Raw genomic sequence first — 11199 nt, 5'->3', positions numbered from 1 at the left:
ATCTGGTTTATTATTGAACACCAGGGGCTGACTTTGCCACAGGCTACACATTTATTTGTGCATATAAATGCAGACATTCATCTTGTGCACATACCTGCCCTTTCTCTGGCTGCCAGCTTCAGTTAGCACATGCCAGCAAACACCAGGTGACATCATTGAGGAACCCACACCAGAAAACCCACAGTTCTTAGTCCTAACAAAAACAGAACATCATCTCTCCTCCCAAAAAGTACCTCTGCAAAAGAATGATGTGTCTGCCTCTGGACCCACATGTTTGCCCTTGAGGCATTGCCAAAGTGACTGGAACCCCACCAAGGTCTCACTGCTGGTGCATGACCTGTGATTTTCCTGTGCCAAGACTGCACATATTGCTACAGGAACCTATGAAAGCTGACGCACCATCCATTTTTTTTTTGCTATTCTAAGGCAATACAGGGACACAAAATGAAAAACTACGCTAGGTGATATTTTTATCTGTTTTTTCTCTCTGTGAAATAGTATTGTTAAGCTTCCTATCCCCATCACTGATGCCAAATCCTCCACAGGGGTTCTCCATGCACACAGAGACTTCAATCCCGGTACACAATGGAAGACTTCGACAACATTATTGGTTGATGTGGGTTTCTTTGAGTTGCTGGCTTCACTGCAGCTTCTAACACTATCTGCAATACATGCTGCTCCCACAGAGCAGGGAGCACTGGCTCACTGTGGCACCTCCTCCCCGAGCTGCTCATGCCACCAGAGGGCAATGCACCTCCAGATAAATCCATACTCGTGCCAGGCTGTGACGGGAGCTGGGACCAAAATAACTATCAGTGGTGTCTAAAGACAGCTATTGCACACGAATGACACACAGGAACTCTGCTTTCACAGATTCATTTATTTTCTGAGAGCAATTGCCTCCTTGCAGAGACCAAAGCCCAGCAGGACTGTGCTGCCTCCCTGGGGTGCTCCCTCCGCTGGCCATGAGGTGGAGCAGTGCTCTGAGGACTATCCCAGCATCCATCCATTAGCCCCTAGAAGAATTTCAGTGTAAGGAACCTCGAGGCCACAGAGTAATCGCCCTAATTTATTACACACTGATGAACAAAACCGGGAAATGTGTGAATGGCAATGGCTGACACTTATAGCACAAGTCCAAAGGGAAAACAACTCCAGGAGAAAGGCTGACGATTTATTTCTTCTCACCACTTTTTGGTGCATTTCCCTTCCCTTGGTCTGTGTAGGTCACTCACAATTCTAGACACATATCTAGCACTGCACCTGCAGCAAACTTTAACAAGAAGCACCTGAATACACTTTAACAAGAAACACCTGTAGCCAACTACAAGCTGAGACCTGAGGAGCAGCAGATGCACCACACCTGTGGCTCTGGCTACTTGAGTTTGCTCATAAGACACATAATTTCATAGGGACACTGCAGCCCCCTGCCTTAGGTTGTTACTGTCTGCTCTCTGAGAGACCAGGGAAGCCAATCTCCAGCTCAGAGAGAGACAGTACAGTTCTCTCTCCCTTCTGCCCAGAGAGGCACATCCCCCTCTGGCACACTTCAGGCAGCTCTATCCCAGCCAGAAGCTGCTCACACAGGAGGCCTGAGCTGGCAGAAAGTTTAGTCTATGTGTCACTGAGCTTTCAACTCCAGAGAGACAAACACCCAAATGATCTGTGTTACTATATACAGCAAAGTAAGAGCAGTTTATCTTTCACTGATAAGTGGAATTTAGGATCTGAAATATGGAGTGTGCTTAGGATGCTCACATGCCCCCTTTACCTTCTGCTCCAGGAGGGCCCGGCGGAGGGACACCCTCTGCTCCAGATCACGCAGCTCCCGATCATGCTGGGCTTCTGCCTGCATCTTGATTTTACTCTGATACGCGTTCAGCAGCTCCAATTCTTGCTGCAGCTGCATCTTCAAAACCTGGCACTCTGCTTCCTGTGCCTCATCCAAACGCAGCTGGGAAAGACAGACAATAGAGACGTTTCACCATGGGGTAACCACTGCTGACACTCCAGGGGAGGACCGCGGGGAGGGGGGGAATGGGCTGGGACATTGTTTTCTTAGCAATACAATTGGTCTCTATTGTACTTGGCTTGGCTGAACAGAGGACCTATAGTGACAAAGACTGGTGACAGTGAGCCCACAGCACTGATGCAAGTGATGCTGATGAGCAGTGGCGCCTCAGGAACCACGATCCACACTGCAGAGACCAGACTGCTGGAGGTGCAAACATCCTCAGCTCTCCTTTTGCTAGAGGCAAAGAGAAGCTCTCTTGCTCTATTCAACTGGATCAACCAATTACCTCTACCCAGGAGACTTAAGTCCAGAGCCGTGCCAATGCAGGACTTTGGGTACAAGGATATAATGAAATAAACCTAAAAGCAACATGATACTGAACTTTTAACCTTCCCATCATAAAAGAAGCCAGCTACCCTGCCTCACAGTGTTAAATTTGTGTACAAAGTGATGTGAGCAGGATGCAATATGCAAGAATTGCAAAGAAAAGTGCACATTAAGCTGTAGCAAGGATTTGAAGCATTGCTCATGTGGTCATTCCTTAAAGAAGGAATCTCTTAAAGAGGAATCACAGAAGTTTCACAACACTTTGACCTCAGATTTACAGTCAAAATTGTGGACTCCTCCATGACTCAATGAGCATCTTCCACTGGTGGCACATGCTTGGGTCGGTATCATCAGCAAATCAAAATCTAAATGAATTAGGACAGCCAGTTGCACACTATGTAATGATGCTCTAACAGGGATGTTTATGTTGCCACATTTCATGCAAAAGCAGTTCACTGGTCACACAGATGCATCACTTTGCATCTCTACAACAGCAGCTTCAGCTTCAGCCTGCCTGGAGGGGGTGGTAGGTCTTTCCTCTGGGTTTGAACTCTGCTTTCTAAACACAGAGGAAGGACTGTGCAGGGAATGGCGTGCGCAGCAAGGAAGCAGAGAGCCTGCTGTCAGGATACAGAGCGGTTCAAATGCAAACATCCCTCTTTGGCTGAGGAACCCTGGGTCCCTCAGAGGCGACTCACAGCTTGTGTAGAGAGCATTTCATTAATGCTGTGATCATACTGCTCAGCCAGGATAGCCAGCTTCCGGGTCTGCTCCTCCTTGAGCCGTTTGAGGACAGCTTTATGTTCACTCTTTGGCGTGGTCTCCAGCAGATGGTTTCTCAGTGCTTTGTACTGTCTGGTTTGGATCTTGCATGTATCCTGAAACTGCTTCTTTATCTGTAGTTCTTTTGACTGGAAAGATGGAGGGGACACAAAGAAAAAACCAGCATGTTTCAAATGAGCGAAATATCCATTCAAATGGATATTTAGGATTACATTAAGGATATGAGTTCAAGAATCCACAAATGTATATTAACATCTACAGTGCAAGGAGGGAAGCAAAATACACAAGAGGCAATGACTATTGCTGCAGCTGCTTTGACACTGCTACTGTGCAAAACAATTACAATACAGACACTTTTATAACAAAGCTCCAGCCTAAATACAGCTGTCTCTGCACAAAGAGCCTCACATTTGTCACTGGACTGAATCCAGTCTTGGGTGCTGCTTTTCAAGAAAAGTTCTTGAGGGACAGGACTAATATTTATTAGCAAAAGCCATACTTACACGACTGTGCTTGTATGGCACATATATATGAACAGCACTTAATGTTATGAAAAGAAGCAGATCTGGTGCATGGCAAAGCACAGGAAAAAAGAGCAATGCTTTTTCCATTGAGGGTTTGATGAATATAAGATGTATTCTAACCCTTGATATTATGAGCCTGGTTTTCATAAAGAAACCAAAAAAAGACTAGATGCTTAAAAATGTACACCACAAAACAGCAGTATTGTTTTGGTCTAGCAAACAAAACAATTCCCCAGTCCCAGTGGAGACTTACTGGAAATGGAGTTTTCCTCCCTTTGCACTTGCTAACATCTCTGTACTGCTTAGGGACATAGCTGTGATTGCACATAGGGTTGGGGAACACCAATCCTGGAAAAGGTATTGGGATCCAGCTTTGCTGTATGACCTCGAAGAATTTTTTTTTTTCTTTTACCTGCCTTCAGAGCAGCCTGTGAAGTTTAACATGTACTAAGTGTTTCAAGATCCTGAAAAGGAGGGTGTTCTGGAGTTCTCTGTATCTTTCTATGGGATGTCTGGCAGGGATACTACTGACAAAGCAAAACCCAGAAGTGATGAGTGATGATGGTTAATTGATGGTCAAGTTCACCATGGTAAGAATAAACAAATAAATAAATAAAGAAACACAAATCACTAAAATCAGACATGAGGGCCTTCCCATTGTTAGGCACCATGCCAAATACTGAAGCACTAGAGGCACAAACAGAGCACAGGACCAGACTCCTGTTTGAGCAAGTTGGAAGAGCTCTGGGATGTGAACCAGTGAGGCAGAGCAGATCTCTGTGCATGGCCACATCAGCCCCTCCACTGCCTGCTCCTGACACCAACTCAGGGCTCAGCAGGGCAGGTGATCAGCACTGCACTTGCAGCCACCTCCAAAGGTGCAGTGGGATCAAACAAAACCCCCAGCCCAAAAACACTTTGCTGCATAAAACAATAACACTTTGCTAACCTGATGCAGAGAACAGGACAAAGATGGGTTTCATTCAAATCAAAACACGTACCATGAAGAGGAATGCATCACTTTTAACCTTTCTCTAATTTCACAGAAAGTTATTTCCTTCCAGGAAACCTTTAAGGTTGTTTCTCACTGCCCTTAAGGGAAGTGTCAGCAGGTTACACATTCCTATCAGGGACCTGGTCACAGCAAAACACTATCAACCTATTTTGTCCTTATTTTTTGTGAAGTCTTGCTGGGACACCAGACTGTTTACAGGCTCCCAATCCAAAGGCTTTAACAACAGGAAACAGAAGGGAGGGGTAAGATTTCCAGTCAGACTTCTGACAAGATCATTTTGACCTAGTATTGTGAAATACCAGCAAGAGGGTATTTGCATCACAATTAACACACTTGAAATAATAACAGCCGTTTTCACTGAAGGGTGAATTCTAGTTATGGGTCCTTCTGGTGCTGTCATAGAACAGACACTGACCGTTAAAAACCTGCTTCCAGGACAAAGGGCCTCACTAAATAACAAAGGGAAAGCCTGAAATGTGCCCTTGAGGGAAAACGTTGCTGGGGAGAGAAACTGAACAAATGGTCAAATTATCTATCCAATTAAGAATACTTGCCTGCATTAGTCAGAGGCAGGAGAAGGAGTTAATGCTAGAGAACAGCCTCGATAAAGAGGGGATTGTGCTACAAACCCAACGGTTGTCCAGGGCTCTGCTGTTGGCACTGCCTGTTTGCAAAGGTGCAGGATTGACAGCTCAAGCCTGAAATCCTTCACTAATCACAGAACAGCCATGCAAAGCAAAGTGCAAGCTTTCCATGCTCCCTGCAAAATGCTCCAGCCCTGTCCTCCCTGGAAAAGGGAAGGGTTGCAGAGTCTGCAGAGGTGTGAGGGCAGCCAAGCCCCTGCAGCACACAGTACCACAGATCCTGCTGCCAGGGAAGGAGAATGGACATGCTGCCCACTCGTGTGTGCACCACATCACCTTGGGGAGGCAGAACTCATTCATGCTAATCTCAGAAGGATCAACCTAATACAGCTGCTTCAGTTTTATTCAGCTCAGAGTGCAGCACAGCTTCCCTGTGAAGTCATCTGCTATTTATACACTATATCCTTGGAGATTCTCAACAGTGATCAGATGGTCCCTTGTTCTCACACAAGCCAGGTTTTCACAATTTAATATTATTCTAATATTGACAAATCAGGTATCATTTTTTCTTTTCTGAAGTTGTGTTTTCAAGTTGGTTATTTTCTCTGTAAGAAGATAACTTGCAGGTGGTGAAAACTAAGTCAGATGGAAAATATCATGAAGAGGAAAGATGTAGAACAACAAAGAAACCCCATGCTCAGTATGCCATACACTCGTTTTGTTACTGGCACAGCTGAACACTGGGTGGAGAGAAGAAGTCTGCCTCCTCAAAGGAAATGTACCAGGCAGCTTTGTGAAAGGCCTTATACACCCTTCCCAGACACTTCAAAATAAACCACTGGACTTCTTCAGATGAAGTGAAGGCTTAAACAAAAACACTAAAAGCCTCAATCACAGAGGCCCCATAATTCTGGTCAGCCACCAGAGCTACAAGGGCAGCATGAGAAACCCAGAGGAGACAAACAGCAAAGGTCAGTGCCAGGAGCTTCCTGAGGACACTGCACTTGGCTGCTGTCTCTCTCTTCCCCCTCCTCACTTGCCACCATGCCAGCTTTAATATAAAAACATTAACCAGGTGAGTTAGCCAAGACTGAGAGTGAAGTTCATTTTGATACACACACCAACACAAAGCTTTTGGGTTTTGTTTTTAAACGACACCGCTTCATTACAGAAATGCGGATTTTATTTTTGTATATGGGGGAGAGAAGGATCAGAAAATGGTGTAGGAGGGGGAAAAAAGCGCATACTGTGAACATTTAAATGCATTTAAAACTACCCCAGAAAGGAAGGGACATTGCTGAGAAGAGCTTTTCAAAGAAGAGGAGGGACTAGTGCTGCTGTGGCCTGCCTGCAATACCATGTAATGCTGATCACCACTAGGTGCTCTTCAAGTTAAGGAGCCTCAAATCATCTTGGCTTTGCTTGCACTGTAAAAGGGCTGCAATGGACTAGTCTTTCATGGACCAGTTTTCCATTACCAGCTTGAACGGGAGTTCCTACAGCACTGAGTACCTCTAGAGCTCCTACACCACTGAGTACCTTTCAGAGCTCCTACATCCCTTAGCACCTTCTAGAGCTCCTACATCCCTCAGCACCTTCAGAGCTCCCACACCCCTGAGTACCTTCAGGCTCTTGGGCTGCTGCCGGACCTCCATGACGTGCTTGCGGCGCAGCTCCCGCTCGCGGCGCTTGTTGTACTCCAGCTGGTTGGTGAGCTCGGTCTGGTGCTGCAGCCGGATCAGCTCGCAGCGCATCTTCTGGATGGTGCTGAGATGGCGGAACTCCAGCTCCTGCATGGACTCGTGCTGACGCAGCAGCATGGCGTGCTCCAGGTCCTTCTGTGTCTGCCTTTTGTTCAGCTCCTAGCAGGAGGACACAGGGAATTATTAGGTTCTTTGTACTTACTTGGATTTCCGTTGACAAAGTGACATTTCACTTTGTTCACAAGGGCATTTCTCTTTCCAAGGCATCTGAGGACAGACCACAGAATTTCTTGGTCTTATCAGCAGCAGACAGCAACGCCACCGGTAATTTTCCTTCCTCATTTCACTTTTCTTCTTCCTGTTGTAGATGCTCAACAGGATTCACAGTAAGCATTTTCTGTTAACTGTTGTGTCTGATGACTTTTTGGACCTAACAATTCTCCTGCAATAGGGCATTAACCTGTACATTGGATGCCACAGGGATTACCAGACGGTACTGTAAAGCATCCAACCACTGCCCTACCAAAACACTTTGGATGTGGTAACAAACACTTGTGTGTGATTTGAGCAGGAATTCAGGTGCTCCGGTGGGATGCACTCCCCACAGGTGCATCCAGGCCTGATCTCTGCCTGTTCCCTTACCTCCCGAACCAGGTCCTGCTCCAGGTTGTGGCGGCCCAGGAGCATCCGTCTCTTGAAGCGGCGACACTCCAGCTCCAAGTACTGCCTCTGACGCCTCAGTAAGTTGGCCTCTTCTTCTGCCTGGAAATGCTGGATGTTCTCCTTCTGCTTAGAGAGCCACTCCTGCTTCTCCTTCTTTGGAGTGCTCTGGTTTTCATTCAGCTCCTGATAATTGCAAGGTGATTAATTGTGGAATAGTTACATTAAGTTCTCTGGCTATGAACTGGACAGATCTGACTAATGAACTACTGAACTATGTTCTACTCTCTATTCTCAAGGTTGGTGCCATCTTAGCCTCTTCAAAATACATCACATCATGAAAAGAACACTAAGGAAATAACAGGAGACAAATCACAGTGGAACAGATTCAACTGCAGCTTTTTTTTTTTTTTCTCCACTGGCCAAAATACTGGTTTATGTCCATAGTTTCCAGACCTATGTATCAACTGAAAATGTCAAAATGAGGGGGTTGCCACTGAAGACACTTGGAGGTACTGCCATACTGCCTGGTAAACATTCTTACAGGCTCCCAAAGGACTGAGAGAAGGAAAGTGTTCACGTCCTGTTGTTCAAACAGAACTCCAGCCACATGAAGCACATCAGAAAATTTTTTGTGTCTTGCTTGATCAGAGCACATACCCATTTTACTGTAACTCATCAAGGCAGACTGCTCACTGAGATGCTGTAACTCACAGAAACAATGTAAAGAAGTTCACAGGTAAAACTAAAGAATTTCCACATTTGTACTACATAGCTTAAAGTATCTTTGGCAAAAGACTCTGCTTGCTTGAATTGCATACTAGAGATGCCCATGCAGTAATTAAGACTTGTTGTGATACACTTCAACTGAAGAATGAGACAGAACTCCTCTGTATTTCATCAGTGTTTCTTGGTGCTCTGTGATCTACTGCCCACTTAGAAAAAGATTCTGTGTTATTATAAAGAGCCCACGCTACTGTAGTTTTTGTTAGATCTTTCTTGGCTCTGCTGCTCTTTAGCCTTTTTTTTCTCCTGGGAAATGCCTATGTTTGGGAATATTTCCCTTTGGAGCAAGTTCCAAAGTTGTGTCACACAAGTTGATGGTTGAGCATTAAATGGTTCTTTCAAAAAAATTATTTATAGTGCTTAAGGTTTCAGTCACTCCACAAAAAGAATCGGAAGTTTGATTCTACAGTTTCTCTGCATTTCACAGAGATCTTGATTTTTACTAAAATGCAATGATTATTAAATAATTACAAAGCTTTCTCCATTAAAATTAATAGTGTTTTACAGGTATTTTCCTTACAAAAAATTTAAGTAATAAGAAACTTCACTAACTGCTGCAGGGAATGGCCACTACCTGCAAACAACAATGTATGAGAAAAATCTTCATGACCTTTCATAAACTTTTTTCATTCCTTAGGATTGCCAACTTTGCATGTTTCTGGCTAAAAAAGCAGCATTAAACAATGGAGAGGTTTGTACTTTCACAAGATAAACATATAGTTACCAACAACTAACTAAAAAAATTAATTCTCTTATTCAAAGGTCAAAGAGATGAAACAAATATAGTACACACAGGACTGTGCTCATGAAATGCAGAACTCACTGCAATCCTGTGGAAGATCTGTGGTGCAGAGTCACTTATTTTCACATGCTCACCACTCTCACACTGTATCTCACATTTCTCACTGGGGATGAGTTACCTCTTTCAGCTGCTCTTTACGGAGTTTATATTCTCTCTTCTGGGACTCCAGGAAACTGTTCAATTCTTTTTTCTGTTGGGCCTGAATATGCTGTTGGAACTTCTTCTCTTCATTGGCCATCACTTTAGCCTACAGCAAATCCAGCAGCAAGTCAGTCTGAGTCCCAATGGATTATAGCCCCTGTCCAATTTCAGCCTCAAGACCCAGGACTCATGGTAGCCACCACAATATTCACCATGAGTCTGGACAAGTCCAAGTCACAGGAGCTTGTCCTCCCTCTCTCCTCATTCCCCATCCCATCAAGGCACCCAGCAGAGTCCTCCTCCAGTGCCACATTCCCTCAGCCCTATTGTTCAGCTAATCTTGCCTAAAAAAGTCTAAACCTTATGATAAACTATAACCTCAGCCTTCCACTGAGAGATCAGAGATGAACAAAAATCGATTATAACTGCTGTAGGCAGCACCACTTCATTATCAATTATTTAAAAGCACAGCCCCCCCATATCCATACACAACTAGACAGTGAACATTTAAGTGTAGCTGGCACATTTCTCTGCAGGCTAATCTGCTTCCACAACATTCAATAGCAGGCAATTATTGACAGCACAGACAGGGCAAGAGAGAGGAAAACCCCCCGTGTTTTTTCTGGGGTCAGGATTCTAACATTCAGTACAACCTACTGCCGTGAAGGACATACCTTTTCTCCAGTTACATAACTCCTCAGTGTAAGGAGGTGATGTATTAACTTTTTTCTAACTACCAATTTGCTTGGCTCCTGAGAACAAGACATCTCAGAGTCCACACTGTCATCTCTGCATCAGTGAGGGGAAGTGGACAATTCAATGTAATTAACAAACATGGGTTGGTCTGACAAACCGTAACCTCCTACCTCTTTTTCCATGGCTGCTTGGTGCTTTTTAATTAGCTTTTCCATTTCTGCAGCAAAATTGTTACGCTGTGTTTCGAGATCTTTGTCCAACCTGAGGCGGTGCTCGTCCATCTCTGCCTTCAGTTTATTCTCTAATGCCATCAGTTGCTTCTGGTGCTGCCTTCTCATACGTTTATAGCCAGACATCTGCTCTCGGAGCTCAGAGTCCTGCTCATGTTCCTGCATTTGCCTTGTCACCTAGGAAGATAACCACATCGGGCCAGAGGAAGTTAATGCTGCTTAATCTGCTTTTCAGCAGTCTTCAAACCACAAAAGAAAACAATTCAGTTAAGAAATATGATTTTGTTGTAAAGAAAAGCACACATCCTAATGGCAGCAGAGCAGATTAAAAACTCAATTCTGCTGTAGGAGATAAGCTCACACGGGCTCCAGCAGAAAAACAGTACAATTGTTATAAAGCTGGTACTAAATAACGGCCTTTTAGCCTAATACAATGAGGGTGGATACATACACACGCCCACAAATATTCATAATATGCATACGAAAATAAAAACCAGCTTATTATTATAAATGGGTTCCTATATTCTACGGGGCACATCGGATTTGACACTTAAAATATTTAATATACACAAATTACATTTGCCCAGGTATCCGAAGCTTTTATTAACCGACGCTAAATTATTTCAGCGCCAGTATCTCAGTCAATGAAGATAGCTCATATTATGGTGATATTCTGAAAGCTCTGAGAAGTTGCTCATATTGTGGTGATATTCTGAAAGCTCTGAGGAGCTGCACAGAGCTTTGTTCAAAGCATGCCCTCCTGCAGAGCTCTCCCAGAGCAGCCCTCCACGTACCAGCGACGCTGTGCGTATGGTAGCAAAGTGCTCTCGGTTCCGATAATGAGACTTGTGGCGAGACACTTGGGGAGGAGACTGGGGTTCTGATGCCCTTGTCCGAGGATCCGACTCCTCTCTGTAGTTCTCTTCCTCCTTTA

General features: G+C 44.6%; 1 protein-coding gene across 1 annotated transcript in view; it reads right to left on the bottom strand.

Annotated features, from left to right (window-relative positions):
• Positions 1 to 11199, bottom strand: part of TAOK1 (TAO kinase 1) — a 67722-nt gene that overhangs the window by 10849 nt on the left and 45674 nt on the right. Inside the window, exons 13-19 of the mRNA XM_058037338.1 lie at positions 11060 to 11194; positions 10206 to 10442; positions 9317 to 9445; positions 7593 to 7796; positions 6870 to 7109; positions 3040 to 3252; positions 1772 to 1954 (exon numbers count right to left, since the gene is read on the bottom strand). Coding sequence (XP_057893321.1) covers positions 1772 to 1954; positions 3040 to 3252; positions 6870 to 7109; positions 7593 to 7796; positions 9317 to 9445; positions 10206 to 10442; positions 11060 to 11194 — 1341 coding nt within the window. The remainder of the gene's footprint in view (positions 1 to 1771; positions 1955 to 3039; positions 3253 to 6869; positions 7110 to 7592; positions 7797 to 9316; positions 9446 to 10205; positions 10443 to 11059; positions 11195 to 11199) is intronic.

This window comes from Melospiza georgiana, chromosome 19, assembly GCF_028018845.1.
Source record: "Melospiza georgiana isolate bMelGeo1 chromosome 19, bMelGeo1.pri, whole genome shotgun sequence".
In the NCBI taxonomy this organism is placed as follows: Eukaryota; Metazoa; Chordata; class Aves; order Passeriformes; family Passerellidae; genus Melospiza; species Melospiza georgiana.
This window is presented reverse-complemented; position numbering and strand designations above follow the sequence as displayed.